This window comes from Megalobrama amblycephala, linkage group LG10 (genome assembly GCF_018812025.1).
Source record: "Megalobrama amblycephala isolate DHTTF-2021 linkage group LG10, ASM1881202v1, whole genome shotgun sequence".
Lineage (NCBI taxonomy): Eukaryota > Metazoa > Chordata > Actinopteri > Cypriniformes > Xenocyprididae > Megalobrama > Megalobrama amblycephala.
This window is the reverse complement of record NC_063053.1, coordinates 36,592,093-36,614,992: the sequence shown is the minus strand read 5'-3', so window position 1 is coordinate 36,614,992 and position 22,900 is coordinate 36,592,093. Positions and strand designations below refer to the sequence as shown.

The window sequence follows — 22,900 nt, the reverse complement described above, 5'->3', positions numbered from 1 at the left end:
CATTACTGGCCCATTGTCGCAACTCGAATCCACCCTCCATTAGATGGTGCTGTAGTCTTGTTTACCGTTTCTCAGCCTATAGTTCATCTGGGACACTTTTTAGACAGTTGTCTAAGTAGAAACTGCATTCAACAGACTGACACACATAGTCTGTGGGCTCAAGGTAGTTCCCGACATGGGACTGAAGGGCAAATATAGTGCAACAGGGGCTACAGGTGGTTCCAAAGGGCAATACTTCCCACTGATAGACTGTTGGAGGCTTAGCAGTATTACCATTATGCCACAGAAATCTGAGGAAAGGCTTGTCTTCATCAAGGAGACGGACTTGATGAAACATACCTTTCACATCACTGCAAACAGCTACAGTGTGCTCCCTGAAGCGGAGGAGAACTCCCAACAAGCTTGCCCCAAGAGAAGGCTCAGGTAAGAGGTGCTCATTTAGAGACTGGGCTTGGAACTCAAAGGAACAATTGAATACGATATGGTCCTTACCTTTATGATGGACCATATGGTGTGGTATGAACCATGAATGAGGACTCAATCCACACTCCTCAGATGATAGTGGGGTGACGTAGCATGCCTGCAGCAACTTATGAATTTCAGCATTGTAAGTGACAGCCATTTGTTGCTCTCTGGATAGTCGTCTCTCCATACTACATAGGAGAGCCATGACAGCTTCCTTTGGAGCATTCAATGGGGGAAGTGTCTCTTTTCAGAGTAATGGGGTAGCGTATCGATTTACTCCATCCACATTTATTCTGATGGTCTTCTCTTCCAGAATGCGGAGTGCTTCTGCATCTTGTCGTGAGCGTGTGACTACCTTGTCAAACTGGTAAGGCAGAATGTCCAGTTTCCATAGCCTTTCAACCTGGTTAAAGAGTTCAGAATCTGGTGTCAGATCCAATAAGCACTAATGGTTGTGCTTGATTGATATGGTGCAAGGGCAGATCTCTAAGATAGCGGTATTTGCGCTGCAAATCAGTGATGGGATACGTATTTTGGACAAGACCCAGCTCTTTAGCCGTAAATGCTCCATGAATGGGGAAAGATTTGTCAGGTTGTGAGGCTGGAGCTTTAGAGAAAGACACAGAACTTCCACGGATGGTGTGAACCTCATGCCTCACAGTACGAAGAGCTAGTGTCACGGTTCGCAGGTCTGTGGATTCCTGTTCTGTTGTTATGGTGTGTGTGTGTGCGTGTGTGTGTGTGTGTATGTGTATATCTTGACTGTCACGTGTGGTTGCTGGGCAACTCACGAGCGCTGATTAGCGATCAGCTGCAGCTGTTGCTTGTCAGCACTGCTATTTAATGTCTCTGTGTTTGTTCGTTCATTGTCGGATTGTTCTGTGGGCTCACGCTGTGTTCCTTTCAGTTCTGCCTTTCGTCTCCTGGGTTCCTGCTGCTGTTCTGAGTGGATGTTTATCTCGTCTGGGGTTCCTGCCGCTGTTCAGAGTGGATGTTTATCTCGTCTGGTGTTCCAGCCTCTGTTCAGAGTGGATGTTTATCTGTCTGGTGATCTGCGCTGGATTGCGTTTGGAGATCAGCCCACTGTAGTCCCTGTGCTGCCAAAGAACCAGCTGTACCACAGTCTTCCGACCACTCACGTTGTTCATTTTCTCTGGTGCATTTCCTTAAATAAAGGAGTTTGTCACTTGCAATTGAATCTCGAATTATCAATCCTGACAGCTAGGTCTTCAACGGTACCTTGAAAGCCTAAATGTTGAGCGGCCTCATGCAGCAGAATCGTTCGCTCGGATCCGTCGTCCAGTACTGCAAAAATCTCTAGCAACTTGTCACCATTCTGAATCACAACTGACTCAGTTTTATTAACACTTGCTTTCCGCTTGTGGGGCGGTCAAAATACAAGGTCTGGGAAGTGGAACTTACGGGGCATGCGCTCCCTTCTGACTCTCTGATGTTGCCTTTCCTGCTAGACTCAGAATTGGAATTAACATCATGAAGAACCTCAAGATGTCTCCTATCGCATTTTTTACACTTCGCTTTCAAAGTACATTTTGAGGTCTGATGACTTCGGCCACATCTCCAGCATCTATTGCTCATTTTGATCCAATTCTCGACCTGCTCCTTGTTCAAGAGCTTAAAGTTTGAGCACTGATTCATGTAATGCTGGATGGTATCGCAGAACTGACAATACCTTTTGGGCTCCTCCTGAATCTTTTTAGAGAACACTGTCCCAGTCTTTGGATTCTCAGTTGGCACTTGCTTCTGTTTTCCCCCATGCAGAACAGTGGTCAGCTTTCGAGGCGTGAATCCAGGCTTCTTCTATTTGCGGAAACTATGCTTCTCATGATTATGGTATGTACCGTACTGGGTTCCCTCCACTTGCACGCGAACCTCATATTCAATCCTATCTGTTAAATAAAAAAAAGTAGGAATGGGAGTATGAAGAGGGTTAACAAATCTCTTAGGGTGCGTTCACACATGGTATGTTTGGTTAGCTTAAAACAAACCCCGGTGCGATTGCTCTATCAGTGCGGTTCATTTGAACATATGTGAGCGCTGCCACCAGAACCCTGTTGCGCACCAAACAAGCGGACCGAGACCGCTGAAAAGATGGGTCTTGGTCCGCTTCCAAGCAAACTTTGGTGCGGTTTGAATGATATATGAACGCAATACGGACCAAAGACATGTAAACAAACCAAAAACAGGACGTGATGTCACAAGATATGACGCTACAAGTCAGCTGATTTGATGACGTGGAAAGATCGGTGTATCCAAAATGAGTAGAGGGCGAACGTGGAGCAACGAGGAGGTAAAGTGCCTCATCAATATTTGGTCCAACGAGCAGGTTTCCAAAATCCTAGAAAAAAACGCACAAAAATGCTGAAGTATTCAAAATGTTCAGTGATCAGTTAACGGAATGTGGCTTTAACAGGAGTGTGGAACAGTGCCGCATAAAAGTTAAGAAGCTGCGTCAACGGTATATAAAAGTGCGTGATGTTCTGCGTTGAAGTGGAAGCTCTGTTGAAGAAAAGGAGACATTTTTATGATATGACAAAATGGATCAAATTGTTGGCACACGTCCGACTTCCAGCCAAGTAAATATAATTGAGTCATTTGAAGAGTCCACAGAGACCACTACAGACGAATCCTCGGAACTGAACGACACTGAAAAATCCTCAATTGCTGACAATGAAGAATCAGGTGAGCATTTAAACCAGTTGCTGTTTGTTAAGATAACAAACATAATTATTTTATTTAGAACTAAGGCTTAGCAATCAGTATTAACAGAAGAACAAAAAATTTGTAACTTAGCAATAAAACAAGATTAATAGAGGTGCACAGACTTTGAGTACACACTTTACCAGAACAAAAAGTGTTATTGTTATTGATGTCTTGCCCGTCTCCAAAAGTGTCTTTTTCCCATGCAAGACAAAATTTCCTCAGGTCAACACAGTTTTTTTTATTTAATTTGTTTGAAATTGTGAGTGAGGGTTGGTTATCTGGAAATATGAAATATTAGAGTGAATATGATCAAAAGATTTGGATATACTTGTATTTGCATAAAAATTCAACAGTATGACTTTTTTAATATTACTTTTTCTTGCAAGGGGGAGCAAGATCTACTGAGGACAGTGGAGAAAGCATGCAAGAACGGGCCATCCCAAGGATTCATGGGCGTAAGAGGAAGGCAAAGAGTGACCGTCTTGACCTCCAGACTTTCTTACACCATCAGAGGGAACTGTTAAAGGAGTTTCAAGACTCTGAACATAATCTGCAGCAACACGAAATGGAACCTTTTGAGAAATGCATGAAAGCAAGCCAAGAAGCCGAAGAATGTAGGTTTCAAGCTTTACAAGCACAACAGCAGGCTACAAACAATATGTTTTTCCAATTAATGGGTACTTTGATAAGTGCAGTGTGCCAGGATAAAACAAAAGGGCCACCACAGTCCTATCTCAGCCCACCTCCAGGAGGCCCAGTGATGCCTACCCCTTCAGTGTCAGTTCCTCTAAGCAACCTGACACAGGATAATCTGCAGCTGCAGCAGTTCATTCCACAAGTGTGTCCTATGCCTCCAACAGGACAACAAACACTGCTCACTGCTCCATCAGTATACCGGCAGCCCCTATGCGAAATGATGCGACCACCACTGTACCATCCGCGGTCCCAAAATGATTTTTTTTTTTGTCTTTATTTAAGACACTTGTTTAAAATGTCTGAATATACAGTATGTTTGACTGTATGGAAGAGAAACAACAAATGTCAGTTTGCACAAAAACAAAACATATTTCCTGAGATTATTATTGTTGTTTAATGTAGTGAGTTACCTTAATGAAACTTTAAACAGTAAACATTTCATTCAGTGGTTCTGTTGTTTCAAAGTTTAAAAGAAAGAATTAAAACATTGTAAAAAGCAATACTTCTGAACAAAGTCAGATTAAAGCAACATTGGAAACCATTTAATTTGAACTTTTTCATGTTGTCTTTTCTTCTTCTTCTTTTTTAAACCTTAGCAGTAAACCTACAGTCTAGACATATATGTACAGAGTGCATCTCTAATATCATGGCCACCCTGACTGTCTCTGTAAAATTGATGGTCTTCATTGTCTTCTTGGCAAGCACTGTCATTTTCTTCGAGTTGCATTACCTCGTCATTGTGGATTTAACAAAAGTTATGCAAAACGTAGCATGCAAATATTACGTGGCTGATGAGGTTAATATGAGCATCACATCTTTCCAAGAGGCATCTCCATCTTGCCTTCAAACGACCAAAGGCCCTCTCAACTGTCATGCAAGCTGGGCTAAGCCTGTCGTTGAAGTTGAATTGTTGAGGTGTCATCCCTGTGTTTTCCGTATATGCTTTTAGAAGCCAGGGGAGCAGAGGGTAAGCAGCATCACCTAGGATAAACAGTGGTACATCCACATTCTCAAACCTTTCAGTCCATGCAGGAAGGAGAGTTCCATCCTGGCCTCTCTGGTATAAAGATGAGTTAACAAAAACTCTGGCATCATGAACTCTGCCAGGCCAGTCAATGTTTATGTCCCAAAATTTCAGTTTATTGTCTACCACTGCTTGCAGTATCACTGAATAGAATCCCTTTCTGTTGTAATAATCGGCAGAATAATCAGGGGGGGGCTGTGATGTAAATATGTGTTCCGTCTATTATACCTGCAACCTGCGGAAATCTCCATTTGTCTCTGAAACCTTGTACAATTTTCCTTAATTCTGCAGGAGAGGGTGTTTTTATGTACAGTGGTCTCATGATCTTGTTGATGGCACCAACAACCTCCTGGGTGATCATACAGGCAGCTGATCTTCCAACTCCAAAAAGATGACCAATTGATCAGAACTCCAAATTGGTTGCCTGCCTCCAGAGACAAATTGCAACTCTCACCTCCACTGGTAGTGATCTGCGAAACCTGAAGCAGATATTTAAAAAAAAAAAAAGAAAAAAAGTTTACATTAATAAATGGCTATTACAACCCATAATAGAATCAGATCCAGGATACATTGCTAGATAAACATTTTACAATATTTACATATTTACAAACTTGAGCCAGGCGCCAATGCTACCAGAGGCTCACCTCCCCTGACTTATTCAGGAATGGAGGGCAGAGACCTTGTTAATGCACAAATGACTATTCATCTGGACCTTAAAGGTGATAGAGAGGATTTTTTCGTCGACTGAGAATCCAAAGACTGTTACTGAGTTTTTGAAATGAGCGCATGCGTAAGAACAACCCCCCTCCTTCACAACTCATTTCGAGGGAACGCCTCCCAAAACTCATGCATAAGTATTGGAACACGAGTGTTTACCACTGGCATTCGCTGTGTCGTGTTTTTTGGATTCATTATGTCGAACTCACCGCAGGAAACTCATAATCTGCAATTGTTACTCCTGTCTCCTGACAAAAACATTGCATGCAACGCCTGTGGAGTGTGGAAAGTTACTGGAGAGCGCAGCCGCGCTCGTCTCTCACAAGGAACGTCATGGCAGTGATTGACAAGCCAGAGGGCCAATCCGCGCACGTCTCTCACAAGGAACGTCACGGCAGTGATTGACAAGCCAGAGGGCCAATCGTTTACGCGATGATCGCGTAAACGATTGGCTGATGTTTTTAAGGCCCTACCTCGTGCACAGATGATGTATATTAATATTATTACTTTCAGTGCACCTAATAAATAGTCTTTTATCAGTTAGTAAAGACAGTTTCAAGTAATATTGCAAAAATGTATAAAACAAAACATCCTCTTTAGCACCTTTAAGACCAGTTTAGATGGCATGTTCCTTTCTAGTTGCTCCCAGCACCAACTCCCCAAAGGAGGGGCTAGCTGCAACTTTCAGTCTATAAAACTTAGTAAAAGTGGAAGGAGAGGACCACGTGGCTGCCTCACAGACTTCGAGTCAAGTGTGCCCTCAGTCCTGTCAATGATGGTCCATCCGTTTCCTTGTAAGCCTTCTGGATTGTTTCTACAACCCAATGCAAAAGCCTTGCTTTCGATAGTGGCTTGCCTTGACACTCTGGTTTAAAACATACAAACATCTGATTCATTTGTGTAATTGCCTCAGTCCGCTGTAAATATATAGACAGCGTCCTCACTGGGCAAATAAGTGACTTCCTTCTTCCCGTTTCCTCGTGTTCTTGTGAGAGTGTGTGAAGTTCGACGGACTGGTTCAGGTGTAGATCAAACAGCACTTTAGGCAGAAAAGCTGGGTTGGGTCGCAATATAACTCCTACACCCTCTGGCATAAATCTACAGCAGCTTTCATGCACTGATGGTGCATGGAGTTCCCCAATCCTTTTGGCAGAGGTTATTGCCAGGAGGAAGGCAGTCTTTAAGGACAGCCATTTTAGGTCTGCCGATTCAAGCGGCTCAAATGGGGGTTGAAGTACCCTTAGGACTCGATCTAAGTCCCACTGAGGTACAACACGCCTAGTACTGCTTGCTGTACATCTTAGCGCACCTTTGAGGAATTGAGAAATTAGGCTAACACAGCTCTCTGATAGTTTGTAATTCCCCGCTCGAGCAGCCTTAATTGCAGCCACGATACCTCTGAGAGTGGAAGCCGATTTGCCTGCATCAAACTGTTCCTACAGAAACTGTAGGATATCATGGGCTGTAGATGTGGAAGGATTTATATTGTGCCCCTCGCACGAGGATTGAAACATACCCCACCTAAATTAATAGGCTGCCCTTGTAGAGGGAGCACAAGCTTCTTCCAGTGTCTTAACCACTCTGTCTGATAATCCCATTACAACTAACCCAGCCCTCTCAGGGGCCACGTGCAAAGCTTGAGACCCTGAGGGAAGGGGTGGAATAATTTGCCCTGTGCCTGGGATAGTAGATCCCTCCTGATTGGGAGTTTCCATGGTGTCCTGTGAAGGAGGAGTGGAATGTCTGAGAACCATATCATCTGAGGCCAATTCGGGGCCACCAGAATAGGCCCCTTAAAAGTTTGTAAACATTGCAACGTTTCCTGGTGGGCGGGGCTTAGCTGGAGGCAAAAAGAGACGCTGGACTCAATGTTGACAAGCGTAAGCTAGCATGTTTTAGGAGGGATTTATTAAACATAGATGCAGAAGAAGGTTCAGAACTGTCCGAATATGTACAGTCACTGACTCTGCGGGACCGTGACAGCTATTTTTGTAAATTAACTTAAGTTTTGGATATTTCCTAGACAACATATGAATTACTTTCGGGTGGTTCGGGGAATTTTGTCAAGGCTTATTGTCTAATGTAACCTAACGCTGGGCTAACTATGATTATGGCTTGCAATGTGGATTATTTTAAGAGACCATTCAAAGGATGGCACACACATCTATCGCTGTGTGTTTGTTTAACATTTAAGCTAGCTGGTGTGCTGAAAGTTGGCGACTTTTCACCTATAAAACAGAAACTTGCTGATTTGTACTAGATAAAACCAACACACCATTACATATGCATCGATTATTTTACCTGATAGGAAGTGTGCACTGCAAACACAAGCATTATTTATGATCGTCTCCGTCCAGTCTGTACGCCGTATTACATTCAACCACAATTATCTTTTTGATTTTTGTGAAGGAATGTCTGCCGGGATCTGGTAAAACTTTGGTTTTTTTAGAACCAAACGTCCTGTTCCTTCTATTCTGGCAGCCAAAAACACAACAAGACGACATTTTAAAGTCAAAACTTCAAACTTCAAACTTTTAGTTCTTATAAATGTTTTGCCTCCAGCTAGAGCGGTGACGTCACAGTGACATAGGCGATTAAGGGGTCTATTAGTCTCACCTTCTCCCCCCTCATTCTCTGAAGAAGTAGTGGAAGAAGGCTGAATGGGGGAAATGCATAAAGTTGATGTGCCAGGGCATCTATTCCTAGAGGGGGATTGTCCCTCCCCAATGAGAAGAACAGGGGACAATGTGTCGATTCCCTGGAGGCGAACAGGTCTGCTACTGCTGGACCGAACCTGTGCCAGATCTCCATGACCACTTCGGGGTGCAGTCTTCACTCCCCTGGGTTCGGTCCACCCCTGGACAACTGATCCGCTGCTACGTTTGTGGACTAAGGCACATGTACTGCCCTCAGTGACAGAAACTGCTTCTGAGCCCATTCTGAGCCCATTTGTGTGCCAATCTACATAGTACAGGAGATCTGAGGCCCCCTTGTCTGTTGACATAAGCTGCCGCTACTGTACTGTCTGTCTGGACTAGTACATGATACCCCCGAAAACGTGGCCTGAAGTGTTGAAGCGCGAGATGTACTGCCTTCAATTCTAGCTCATTGATGTGCTGACTTGTCCAGTGACTGCTCCAGCATCCTTTGATGCCCCATCCTGCATGGACTGCCCCCCAGACTAGCTGGGAAGCGTCTGTTGACACCAGCTGTCGATGGCATACTGGCCCCAGTATACTACCTCTTGCTGTGTTTTGGCCAGACCTCCACCAGCGGAGAACTGCACAGAGCCTCCGTGTCACCATAACCCTTGTGACTGTTGCCCGTGGAGGAATTCTTGTCACAGGAGGTACACTGGAAAATTGCAACCGGTACCCCTGAGTCATAGTCGAAAAGACCCAGGGGCTTGGTTTCAGGGCTGCCCATGCTGCTACCCTTGCTGATGGGGAGCTGGGGCAGCCTGAGGCCAGTACACCGTCAGGAGCGAGGTGGTGGGCGCCACTGGCCCCTTCCACCATCTCTCTTCTTATATTGTTGAGCCCTTCCCCTTCAAGATGCCTCCATCTGAGACCTCAGATCCCTGGGACCCCACTGAGACTGATCTGGGGAATCTCTAGGCTGAGTCTGTTTTGGTCTGAAGCTTCTACGCTCACCAAGTGTGCTCGAAAACTCCTTAGCATAACGGCGGGCCTTCTGGGCCTGCTGTAGCATACGGAGAGCATTTGGTCTGAACATGGCAGAAGGCTCGACGGGCAGTCTAGAGAGACAATCATGATCCTCCTGCTGAAGTCTTGATTGTGACAGCCACAAGTGATGCCTTGCCATCCAAAAAGCTGACATGGATTTTCCTGCTGCCTCTGCCTGTTCTTTCATAATTACAGCCATCACAGAGGAAACTTGCTTAATCTCATCCAATCCAGTCGACAAATCCTCCTCATCTTGAGCCTTCCGACTCAGCTCTCGCAGATATAATGAAAGAATGGCACCTGTGTTTGCTAATTTAGTCTGAACTGCCATGGCTTTATGCATTTTAGATAACAAACCATCCATCATTCTAGCGTTTTTAATGAGACCGCCAACCTTGCCCAAAACCGATTTGTTGGAAGGTGATATAAAAGCCGCCATATGTTGGTCTATTGAGGGCAAAGACCCACAACCAATTTTTTCTGCACCAGACACATTCGCTAGCTTTTGCTAGTCCCTGACCACCTGTGAGGGGCTGTTGGTGTGCCAAATTGTTTACGCACAACCTCCTCAAAGTCTGTAAGAAGGGGGACTTTGACTGGACCAGGCTGAGCCTCCACCTCCTCTTCAAATCTTGAGAGAGGGTTGGACAGATTCACTGGCATAGGGATATCTAACGCTTTGGCTGCTCTACCAATGATATCCTTTAATCTAGCAGCCATAGACGTTTCTGCTACTGCTGAAACCTGTTCAGCTGGTCTCTCCTCCACAAAATCATCCTCCTCATCTGAGGGGAACAGATTAAGCACATCCACATCATCATCTTCTGCTGCCTCAGAGGGGAAAATATCTCCCATCTGAGAACTTGTCTGAGACGAGCACTCACTGGGAGGGTCACTTCTCATACATTTAGCTTGAGGAGATTGCGGCTGTTTGGCTCCAAAGAAATGCAAACGAGCCTCTCTTGTACGCAAGGGCATAATAAAACAGTCCATGCATGTTGAGGGATCCTCACGAGCCTTAAATGCATGATAATATCCCAGACATGCAATACATGTATCATGCCCATCTTCAACAGGCAGAGAAACAGCACATGTCCTGCAGATATAAGTGCTGCTTGCCATTTTCTTTTTTTTTCCCGTCGGGATTCAAACCCGCGATTTCTTGACTGTAAGTGACGAGCTGGGCTCAAACACGCGCTGCTCTGACGTCAACCGGGAAACTCTGTGAATGTTTAAACACCATTGTACAATCACCGTAACTGACTGGATTAGCCACTTCGCAGCACACCAGAGACACTGAGAATTAGATGACAGAATTTCGCTGAGATCTTATTATGGACAATAAGAACACCAGGCTGCTCCTAGGCACGTTAGCTTCCGCCACCGTGTGCAATATGCCTCCCTGAGCACTATAATCAATGTAACATATGAGAAACTTAAAATAGCAATCCCGGGAGGCTGCCCGAAGACAGACGCCCAACCTTACAGTAAGTGAATTAAATGTTGAAGGAAGTGGAGATCAAAGAAGCAATGAATGCACGCCACAATGAGTGTTTTATAGGGCACTAATTAGGGCATGACCAGCACATCCAGATTGTCTTAAAGAGTATCCATGTCACCAAATATGGAGAATCAAATTCCCATACATATGGAATATGTAATGGAGAGATAGTCTCGATACGATAGAGAACAACACTATATTACAATCATCTCTATCTATCTTATCTATCTATCATCTATCTTATCTAACTTATCTATCTATATATAATCAATTTTGATGATGAATGTTATATACAATGTTGTTTTATGCTGTCATTCATGTCATTCATTTTTAAAAATCATATGTAATTTCTAATGTTTTAATAATAAGTCTTTGATCAGGTAATATTCAGTTAAACTATGTTATTTCCAAAGAACAGCTATAAACACAGGGAAATCATGAAAAATAACTTGATTTAATAGTTATCGAAGAAATGCAATTCTGATCATGTAAGTAATGTACTTTATTCTTTGATTTGAAAGGACATAATGTACGCATACCTGGTTCTTCTCATCAAAGAACCTGTGTTGCCCATTAGTCATTACAGACATCGGAAATGCCGTCTCCTTGCAGCAGATCTTCGTTTCTGCATACAACGGAGGAAATCCTGGTGCTGTTTTGAATGTTTTGAACATTTTATGAGCTCTTCGTAAGTTCTCGGCTGGTAAAAATAAAACCATATGTACACGCACAAAATGAGCGTGTTTAATCCACCACACAGCATTGTTTTGAATGTTTCGGTAAGCAAGCTCCATCGCGAAATATACGTCATAAAAGCCGACCAATCAGTTTGTGACCGTATCCCTATGCCTTTGGTTTGGTAACTTTAGGTTCGCTGTTAAAAATGCCAGTGTAAATGCTAAGCAGACCAGGACTATATGTTTTGTTTTGTTGTTTTGTTCCGGACCAAACGAACCGAACTACAAGTGTGAACACACCCTTAAAGTTGGCTCTTAGGTCATAAGGTAACTTAGCTAAGAGGTGAGATACATGAGAACCACACTTCAACTCAGTCCAACCTGGGCTACCCAACAGATTCAACATTCCAACTAAGGCCCGAACACGAAGAGTGAATCCCTTGCAAGCTTTGACATCACCACTTTTGTTTTTAGGCCCGTCCATCAAGCTGGTGATCCGCTGCAATGCCAGCTGATGTGGTTGTCCATACATGTCAGTAAGAGCTTGCATAGTGTCACTGAAAGGAGAACGGTTGTGACTGTAAGAATCTGCAACAAGTAAAGCATCTTCCAACTTAAAATGATCCATGAGTATCTGAAACTTGAAAGATTCAGAAGCATCATCAGGCAGAACATTGTCTAAAGCGAGCTTAAGTCTAGCGAACTCTTGTGGATCATCATGAATGAAATCTGGGATTGTGGGTGTAGGCCCACGATATTGCACTGGCAGTGGGTGCCAAGGACGGTTAAGATCTTTATCCAAAAATGGGTACGATCAGAGGGATACGGCCGTTCATTGCCACGATAGTGGTCCATTCTCCGATCCCGTTGAAAATAAGGATTCGGATGATCAGGTAAGGCAGTTCTCTGTGAAGGGTGCATTTTGTCCCCAGAGCATGGATCATGAAGATTTCTAATGGGCTGATAAAATGCAGCCGCAAGACTTCTGACTGGGTCTAAAAAGAGGGACCACATCTCACCCATTTTAGCATCCCTTCACTGGCTTCCCATTAAATTTAGAGTTGATTTTAAGATCCTTAAGTTTGTTTATAAGGCGTTCTCTGGCCGTGCACCGAGATATATAAGTGATCTTCTTGTACCATTACTGTCCCGCTAGGGCACTTAGATCTTCTACTCACTTGCTCTTAACTGTGCCTCGGTGTGGCTATAAATCAAAGGGTGATCGGGCCTTTTCTGTGGCTGGGCCCAAGCTTTGGAATGGTCTCCCCTATCATGTGAGGTCTGCTCCTTCATTGGACATTTTTAAATCTTCTCTTTAATCGTATTTTTATTCTTTAGTGTTTGGAAACCTTCTTGTGTAGATCTGTTTTGTACTTTGTACAGTACTTTGGAACAATCTCCATTGTGTTTAAATGTGAAGATTGCAAAGTCTATGATGCGTGTTATTGATTTATCCTGTTGCTGTGTATGACTCTAAAATTTGGTTCTATAATAAGCAAATAAACCTAATCAGTAACAGAAAACTGCATAAATGTGCAATGAACGCTAACAGCACAACAAAAATTGCTGCGTCATTGTAGCTGTATAATGGGCGATCATTCTCACCATCATAAAAACGTTATACCTCACGTAATCGGGTAAACACACTCTCATATTACATAAAATATTATCTAGCAGCGGTATATCAAGTTAAACAGTGAATAAATGGCATAATAATAATATAATAAACACTCAAAACCAAACTCACGGTCTTCAATGACGCACATTACAGAATCATCATGAAGGAAACTTCAACGAGAAGTCTGAGACAATTAAGCACCATTGAGGTCAATCGAGATCACAAGTATTCTCCTTGCAGTTCACAAAGTCGCTAAAGAAAGAGATCTTAATTTGCATTATTTTTGTTGCTTTACAGGGAAGACTGCAGGACCTACACTTTCGCTCTGTCGTTCGTGCATTGAAACTGATCCGCTCTCGCACGATCTCCAAACAAGCCACGCCCTCTCAATTCAATTCAGTGACCAACATAACAGCTGTACAGCCCTTATAATAAAATAACACAAACTGAACATGGGCTTTTTTTTACAAGCCTAATAAACCTGCTGCCATCTGTGTCCTTAATATTAAAGGGTTAGTTCACCAAAAAAATGACATTTCTGTCAAGTATTCACCCTCATGTCGTCCCAAAACCGTAAGACCTTCTTTCATCTTCTGAGCACAACTAAAGATATTTTTGAAAAAAATCCGAGGGTATCTGAACCACACCTAGGCAGCAACGTCATTGCACCTTTGGAGGTCCAGAAAGTTATTAAAGACATCATTAAAACAGTTGATGTGATTCAACGTTAATGTTATGAAGTGGTGACAATACTTTTTGTGTGCAAAAACTAAACAAAGATAATGACTTTTTTCAATAATTTGAACTGTTGTCATACGCTGTTGGTGTAGTGAACGCGATACAACACTTCCGTGTTTACGTCCGAACGCTGGCTCGGTATTGGTCGATGCTGTTCATGTGAGCAGCACGACGCAGCAGTTGGCCAATAATGAGTTGCCGTTTGGACGTAGAATTCGCAAGCACTGCAACGTAAACAGCGTATGAGAATGACAGGGGAGTGAAGAAATTCTAGAATAAAATCATTATTTTTTTATTTTTTTTTTATTTCATTTTTGCATACAAAAAGTATTCTCTTCACTTCATAACATTAAGGTTGAACCACTGCAGTCACATGAACTATTTTAACAATGTCTTTAATACCTTTCTGAACCTCAAAAGGTGCAATGACGTTGCTGATTATGTGTGGTTCAAAAACCCTCAGATTTCATCAAAAATATCTTAATTTGTGTTCTGAAGATGAATGAAGGTCTTATGGGTGTGGAACAACATGAAGGTGAGTAATAAATGACAGAAATTTAATTTCTGGGTGAACTAACCCTTTAATCAAACAACAAAAGACAATGAAAAATCGTTCACTGCTATTGACTGATAAACTTGTGTAATTTTAATAAGGAATAAACTATATTTAATTTATATAGTGCAGTGTTATTCTACGTTTGATTATTATTATTATTAAATTTCTGTACCAGTTTCATGGCTGGTAGAAAATGGCTGGTACATTTTCTGTAGTTGTGGCAAAAGTTCGTTTTAGGTCCAGATTCTGACCATGACTGTATATGTTAAATCAGATTAACAGGAGCAGATGGTCAGTTTGGACAGATGGACTGTTTTTATTTCAGAACCTCCTGATGGTTTTGCAACTTTTGATCTTCTAAGAGCTCATGGACAGACACACACACACTTCCTGACAACATGTACTGAACAGCTGCAATGTTCATTTCACAATATTATCACTTTATTCAAATAGTATCTTGTACATTCCAAATAAATCTGCCCATTTTAGCATCTCAGTTTTAATAAGAAAGCTTGTAAATGAATTAGTGATTAACATCATCTAAATGTTTCAAAGAATTTGTTTTTGGCAGTCCTTCTACTTATAGTAGTGGCTCAACACTTCCTTCAAGGTTGGTATCAAATCCTCATCACGTGGAGGTTTTCTTGCACTGCCGGGCTGCAGGAACTTGCTGATTCTTGGTAAGGCCTTCATTCTTTCCTGAAACGCCTGAAAAACAAATGAAAGGTTATATTAAATTCATAATCATATTGCTAAAAAAGAAAAAAAAATTTTATTAGGCTGAGGAATTATTGGTTTGATTCATGGACTGAATTGGTCAGGCAACACACAGCTTCACTAAACTGAACCAGATTACTCTCTCACTCCAGTACTGTGTTTTTATTTTTATTGAATATAAATTTGAATGTTTAATGAAACTTAACATCACTCTATTCTGACTGTTTGTTTGTACACCAATGTTTAAAGAGTTTTTTGTAATAAATTGTAATAATACATAGAGACACTATAGTAGGCTATGTACTAACATTTAAATTAATGATTTGCACTTATTGTGAACATACATATTGTACATTGTACTTATATTTAAAAAACCTATTTTCTTATTTTAATTATTTTCTGTAATTACATCAATAATGACACTGATGAACTCTTAACTCACCCTTAAACCTACCCATACCAGCAAACCTGTCCTAATCTTACCCGTATCAGCTCAACAACAGCACAAGTGTTCATCAAGAACATTGTACATAATTACTTTTGTGATGTAAGAGCATTGTAGTTAAAGACAATTGATATAAAGTGTGACCAAAAACTGTAAAGTATTAAGCAAGTTAAGTCAAATTTTGGGGTTGATGGTCTGTGTGGGAAAATGTGGAACAGCACCTGGATTTTGGGAAAGGTTGACAGTATTGTAGGGAATATCTCCTGCAGCGTCAGAGTGGTTTCCAGAAGGTGAACGTCAGCGCGGCTCAACTGGTTTCCCACCAGGAAATCAGAGTTTGCAAGACCCTAAAAGAGTCATATCAGAAATTGCATGATTTCATTTATCCAATATGGAGAATCATGCTTCATAATGGGAGGAATGAAAAGTCAGAGCTATCAGTACCTTTTCGAACACAGGCATGAAGCGCTCTTTTGCCTTTTGCTCAATATTACTGAGCTGTTTCTGCTTGTTTTCGGGTGTCTCGATAGCCCACAGCATGATAACATCCAATAGATCGATCATACCCTCTGTATACATGTCAATCCTTCAGGACAAAATACAGTGATAATTGTTTAGGTGTGGTTACTTGTTCACTGGAATTGTATTTAAGATACAAACCTGATTCCAAAAAAGTTGGGACACTGTATAAATTGTGAATAAAAAAGGAATGCAATAATTTACAAATCTCATAAACTTATATTTTATTCACAATAGAATATAGATAACATATCAAATGTTGAAAGTGAGACATTTTGAAATGTCATGCCAAATATTGGCTCATTTTGGATTTCATGAGAGCTACACATTCCAAAAAAGTTGGGGCAGGTAGCAATAAGAGACCGGAAAAGTTATTTTGCAACTTATTAGGTCAATTGGCAACATGATTGGGTATAAAAAGAGCCTCTCAGAGTGGCAGTGTCTCTCAGAAGTCAAGATGGGCAGAGGATCACCAATTCCCCCAATGCTGCGGCCAAAAATAGTGGAGCAATATCAGAAAGGAGTTTCTCAGAGAAAAATTGCAAAGAGTTTGAAGTTATCATCATCTACAGTGCATAATATCATCCAAAGATTCAGAGAATCTGGAACAATCTCTGTGCGTAAGGGTCAAGGCCGGAAAACCATACTGGATGCCCGTGATCTTCGGGCCCTTAGACGGCACTGCATCACATACAGGAATGCTACTGTAATGGAAATCACAACATGGGCTCAGGAATACTTCCAGAAAACATTGTTGGTGAACACAATCCACCGTGCCATTCGCCGTTGCCGGCTAAAACTCTATAGGTCAAAAAAGAAGCCATATCTAAACATGATCCAGAAGCGCAGGCGTTTTCTCTGGGCCAAGGCTCATTTAAAATGGACTGTGGCAAAGTGGAAAACTGTTCTGTGGTCAGACGAATCAAAATTTGAAGTTCTTTTTGGAAAACTGGGATGCCATGTCATCCGGACTAAAAAGGACAAGGACAACCCAAGCTGTTATCAGCGCTCAGTTCAGAAGCCTGCATCTCTGATGGTATGGGGTTGCATGAGTGCGTGTGGCATGGGCAGCTTACACATCTGGAAAGGCACCATCAATGCTGAAAGGTATATCCAAGTTCTAGAACAACATATGCTCCCATCCAGACGTCGTCTCTTTCAGGGAAGACCTTGCATTTTCCAACATGACAATGCCAGACCACATACTGCATCAATTACATCATCATGGCTGCGTAGAAGAAGGATCTGGGTACTAAAATGGCCAGCCTGCAGTCCAGATCTTTCACCCATAGAAAACATTTGGAGCATCATAAAGAGGAAGATGCGACAAAGAAGACCTAAGACAGTTGAGCAACTAGAAGCCTGTATTAGACAAGAATGGGACAACATTTCTATTCCTAAACTTGAGCAACTTGTCTCCTCAGTCCCCAGACATTTGCAGACTGTTATAAAAAGAAGATGGGATGCCACACAGTGGTAACCATGGCCTTGTCCCAACTTTTTTGAGATGTGTTGATGCCATGAAATTTAAAATCAACTTATTTTTCCCTTAAAATGATACATTTTCTCAGTTTAAACATTTGATATGTCATCTATGTTGTATTCTGAATAAAATATTGCATCATTGCAACATCATTGCATTCTGTTTTTATTCACAATTTGTACAGTGTCCCAACTTTTTTGGAATCTGGTTTGTAACTGATTACTGGAGTGTAGTTTCACAACAGTTACAGAAAAAAAAAAATCATTAAAAGTTGATACTTGCAAAGCCCGTTCTTTAAGGTCTTTTCCATAGAGGTTGTATTTTCCAGCGATGTAATTCATGATAGCCCTTGACTGCACAAGCTGCATCCCATCTATTTCAACCAAAGGCACCTGCTGAAACATCAGGGCTCCATCTACAGTAAACATAGGAATCACATTAATATATAGATTCAGAAAACAAGAAGAGGTGACCCAGACAGCAAACTGACATAGAATTAACATAGAAATGATGTTTCTTATGAGTGACATCGAAACATCTCTGACGCTGATCCGGCATCGTTTTGATCATCGGGGTAATGTTGAATCAACATCAGACGCGCCATTCAAAACTAACGGAAAATTGACACAACTGGTTTGCTTACCTAACATTGAAGCGATGTTGATTTCAGTTGAGTGAAATGACATCTAGAATCAACATGAAATCGATCTAATTGTTTGGCTTACCCAACATTGATGTCGATTTCATCTGTGTGAAACAACGCTATACAATTAACACATTTTCTACTTGTTTTAAAAATCTCAAATACTTAATACTAAACGATAAATTAGTCTGTTTACAAAATAATCACACATTGCTTTAATAATTACAAAATGCAGTTACATAAAGCCCACATCGTTAGAGCATACAAACCTTACAAGACTAACACAGAAAAGGTATTTACACTCAAATACACACAGGGCAGGCTTTTATAAATAGTCTCAAGTTACAAATTAAAAGCAATATTTACTCAAGAATAAAACTGGTCATGTTCTTTTGTGTTATTTTCATTGGGGCACAAAAGGAGATGTAAGGCAGAACATTAAAAGACTGACAGCCTGAGTTACAATTCACTATCACTGCTTCTTTTCTAACTGTGACTGAGATATGTGACTCTCTCCTTTTGTGTTCCACAAAATGAAGACTTATGGGTCAGTAGATGATTTTTTTTTTTTAATTTACCCTTGAAAATAGAGGACAGAAGAATATAATATAATATAATATAATATAAATTGGTTTTAAATTAAAATGACATTTTATCAATTCCAAACCAAATGAATCTAAATAACTACTGTTCATTTTGTATATAATAATTTATAAGTGACATAAATGTATACGAGGGCACCTTTATTCAGGTGTGCATTAAGCAGGGTTTTTTTTTTCACAGATAAAATGGGCCAAAAAAGAGATTTATCCACACTGAAAAGTCACTATTGAAATTGGAACATTAAACTGTGACCATTGGAAGAGAAATGCTGATTGGGTCAGCAGGGTCCAGCCCTTGTTACTTGTTAAATATCACTAGATTAAAATAATGTTTATCTATTTTTATATACTTTAAAATATAATTTATTTCTGTGATCAAAGCTGAATTTTCAGCATCATTACTCCAGTCTTCAGTGTCACATGATCCTTCAGAAATCATTTTAATATGATGATTTATCATCAATGTTGGAAACAGTTGTGCTGCTTAATATTTTTTGGAACCTGTGATTCATCATTGATGATTCTGAATCCTGATTTTTTTCAGGATTCATTGATGAATAAAAAGATAAAAAGAACAGCATTTATTCAAAATAGAAATCTTTTCTAACAATATAAGTCTTTTCACCATGGACACTATCGTTCCTCACAGCTGTTCTTCATTTACCTTTGTGTATTTAATTTCCTGCCTGAGTTCAGTTCATTGTCCGGTCTATGATATGTGTATGTGTTGCCACCTGCTCGCCTGTCTGTTGGATCTTTAATATATTAAACTACATGTTTGATTGTACTCGTCTTCCTCGTCTGCCTTCCCTGCAACACTACATGACACTAACATTGATAGTAAATCATCATACTAGAATGATTTCTAAAGGATCATGTGACACTAATGATGCTGAAAATTCAGCTTTGCATCACAGAAATAAATTATATTTTAAAGTATATTAAAATAGAAAACCATTATTTTATCTTTTTCTGTATTTTTTATCAAATAATTGCAGGCTTGATGAGCAGAAGAGACTTCTTTCAAAAATAATAAAAATAGCTATGTTTCCAAACTTTTGACCGGTACTGTATGTGGATTATATACAAAATTAATAGTAGTTAATAAGACTGATGTGGTTTGGCATTGGTAAAATGTGCTTGGAAAAAAAAAAAAAAAGATTAGAATATCGACTCAAATTATGCATGAACTGTATTATATCTAGTATTATTGTAGCAACCTGTGACTGTGGATGGTGTAGAGGATATTTAAGTTAAGTCATTGAGAAAATGTTTTAGGAGTTTCTGCATTGCTCATCTGAGCTATATGCACTTTTAATACTACTGGACACTTTTTATAATTGCTCATTTTATATTGCCATTTTATGTTGCTTTGATGTTTTATGTAAAGCACTTTGAATTGTTTTGTTATTTCCTACTCTGATTTAGCCTCTGATTTGAACGCTCTGTTTTAAGGGGCGTGTCTGCTGTGAGACTTCAGTGTAAACGCCCACTGCTGTGATTGGCTAACATCTTTGCATAGGAAAATACTCTCTCTTTAAGCGCATTTTTACTATTACAGCTCTAAAGGTTAACTAATCCTGAAAGGTGCTACATTACATTTAGATCTATGGCTTTATATTTAGATCGTGGCATGAAAGGTTGCAGTGATGAACATTGTAGTCGATCACAGACATGTTGTTGTGCTCATAAAAGCAGTGATCTTGTCATTGAAACTCAATTTCTGTACACTAACAAATGCTTTCATCTTCACTAACAGTGTAAACGCGACATAACTAAGAGATGCGTTGAATAAAACGGGAGTTTTGCGCATCAGTGATAAACTCGCGCTGTTTGATTGACAGCTTCAGCGCGCGCTGCTCCAACGATTGCAAAGGGAGCTTTCTTTGAGCTTTCTTTATATAATTTAATCACCGTTAAATAACAGATTATTTTCATCCTACTAAGAGAAACAAGGTGAAGTTGAGCGTTTAGTCACTGGTTTGATTTACTGACACACAGACAAAGAACATCTGACTGTACATGAATCATTACATATCAGATCAGGCATTAGAATTAACACAGTTACTCACATGTTGTTGCATTATTGTCGAGTCTAGGCACTGCACAATATTTCGTAATCCTCAACGGCACGTTTATTGCTTGGTAGCTCGATCTGGTATAGCACCACGTAGGCTGCACGGTACGTTTGTGGAACGCACTGCCGGACCGCATCCGTGTGCTGAACGCTCTAATCCGTTAATATGGGCATGGGAAAAAATAGGCACCGCAAACAGTGTAGGCCTATGTGTGAAACAGGCATACAATACTTTAACCACCTCCGAAGATAGTGGGGGTCGCGAGTCACTGGCATCATTACTTTGGGGGTCAAAAAGTTTGGGACCCCCTGCGTTAGATGAGGGAGACATACAAAATGTGCAGGGCTGGGGGTCCTCCAGGACTGATCTAAAGAGAAAAATATTTTTGTGGCTTTCATAACAAATTATAATAGGTTGTACAGTAAATGTTTACTTGCATTTGATGATGTCATGCATCCCACAAGCTGCATGGGCGAAAACTACATGTAAACAGACTGGCTATACTCATAGCTGGTCAGTACAGGGCTGTTGACAGGGGATGGTCTAGTTGAACATGATCTATAGCTGTTAAAATTAAACCACTGATAGCCTCGATTTCACCGGATGGGCTAAAAGCAGAGCTAAATCGTGACTACAGACAGACCATGTCACGAAATGACACTTACATCTTATTATTGACATTGCGAACATGATGGATATCAACCACCTCATGCGCTGCCTGACCAACTCCAGTGAATCATCAGGTTTATGTGGTCTAAATCGTGGGGCACGTGCAGTCTAGAACATGTCAGATAAATGAAACCAAATATCTTATACACGAATAAGCGAGAGCCGTGAAATAGCTAATGATAATAATAATAATAGGCCTAATAATAATAATAATAATAATAATACATTTAAGCTTACACTTACTGGGAGATCAAACGATCACGCAGTTCTCCGATAGTTTCAATATTAGAGCGATCAGCGGTATAGTTGATGAGTCAATTTACACGTTGAATCGATGCTTTATTGTCGAAGCCTGATACCGTTCTGCTGTAGCTTACAGACCAAATAGTGATTCAACATTGAAATTTGATCGACGACTGATGCTGACCGTTACAACCCAAAATAGACGCTGAATCGACTTCTGTTTGCTATCTGGGGATTGAGGAGGAATTTAATGAATAGTCAACTTACCATCCAGCAGTTTAATGTAATGCTCTCTTTTGGTCAAAAACACCTCCTCAAACTGAACACAACAAGGCGAAAAAGCGAATTGATCTCATTACAACATTCACTTCATAAAGTTTTGTTATTGTTTGTCATATACAAATTATTTTTAGTGTGTAAAGTGTAAATCGCTTTCCACCTTTTTCTTTTTTTGCATAGATTTATTTTATGCAACAAACCTCGACTCCAGCTGCGGCCAAAAGCCATCGGATCGACTCCATTTTCCCTCTTCCATTGAAGTAATGCAACACAACTTTCCCAGACATTTTCACTAAATGAAGCGACACTTCTAAACTCTTTGCTGTGCATCAGACTGTGTGTGTGTGTGTGTGTGTGTGTGTGTGTGTGTGTGAACTGTGCAGGGTTTTTACTTTCACTATTCAGGATGTGGCGTAATCCGTGAGTGGTGCTAAATGGGCATGATCGGGACAATAAATTGGAATAAAAAATGCTACATCATGCTGGTTTATTAGATCAAACAGAACTCTGGTAAGTAGTTTTCTGCCCATGCACTTCTCATATGAGGGCCAAAGTAAATGACAAGTTGTAGCAACCAATCGGAATCCTCTCAAGCGAGCACCTCTACATTCCGATTGGTTGCCGCCGAACCGCATCATAGCACATTACATAAGTTGACCTGACTTTAACTCTCCTCGGCTGCGTTCCAGTTCGGTTTTTAAATGCCCTTCCCTCGCTAACTTCACTCGGGCCGTTTCTCAAAACCAAGTTCGCAAAGTTCGGACTTGTGTCCTTGGTGGTTCGGACTTGGCAAGTTCGACTCAGGAGAACGAACTCCCGTGGA

General features: G+C 40.9%; 1 protein-coding gene across 5 annotated transcripts in view; it reads right to left on the bottom strand.

Annotated features, from left to right (window-relative positions):
- Nucleotides 1–22,531, bottom strand: part of LOC125277527 (glutathione S-transferase A2-like) — an 88,199-nt gene extending 65,668 nt beyond the window's left edge. The window contains exons 1-6 of one of the 5 annotated variants that reach the window (XM_048205945.1): nt 22,278–22,526; nt 22,066–22,117; nt 17,846–17,978; nt 16,006–16,147; nt 15,783–15,908; nt 14,819–15,107 (exon numbers count right to left, since the gene is read on the bottom strand). In XM_048205945.1, the coding sequence (XP_048061902.1) occupies nt 14,976–15,107; nt 15,783–15,908; nt 16,006–16,147; nt 17,846–17,978; nt 22,066–22,117; nt 22,278–22,364 (672 nt within the window). In that variant the 5' untranslated portion in view covers nt 22,365–22,526 and the 3' untranslated portion in view covers nt 14,819–14,975. Of the gene's footprint in view, nt 1–14,818; nt 15,108–15,782; nt 15,909–16,005; nt 16,148–17,845; nt 17,979–20,880; nt 21,693–21,798; nt 21,969–22,065; nt 22,118–22,277 lie in introns of those variants that run through there. The other 4 variants (XM_048205948.1, XM_048205949.1, XM_048205941.1 and 1 more) reach the window with 4 other exon arrangements.
- Nucleotides 22,532–22,900: the final 369 nt, after the last annotated feature.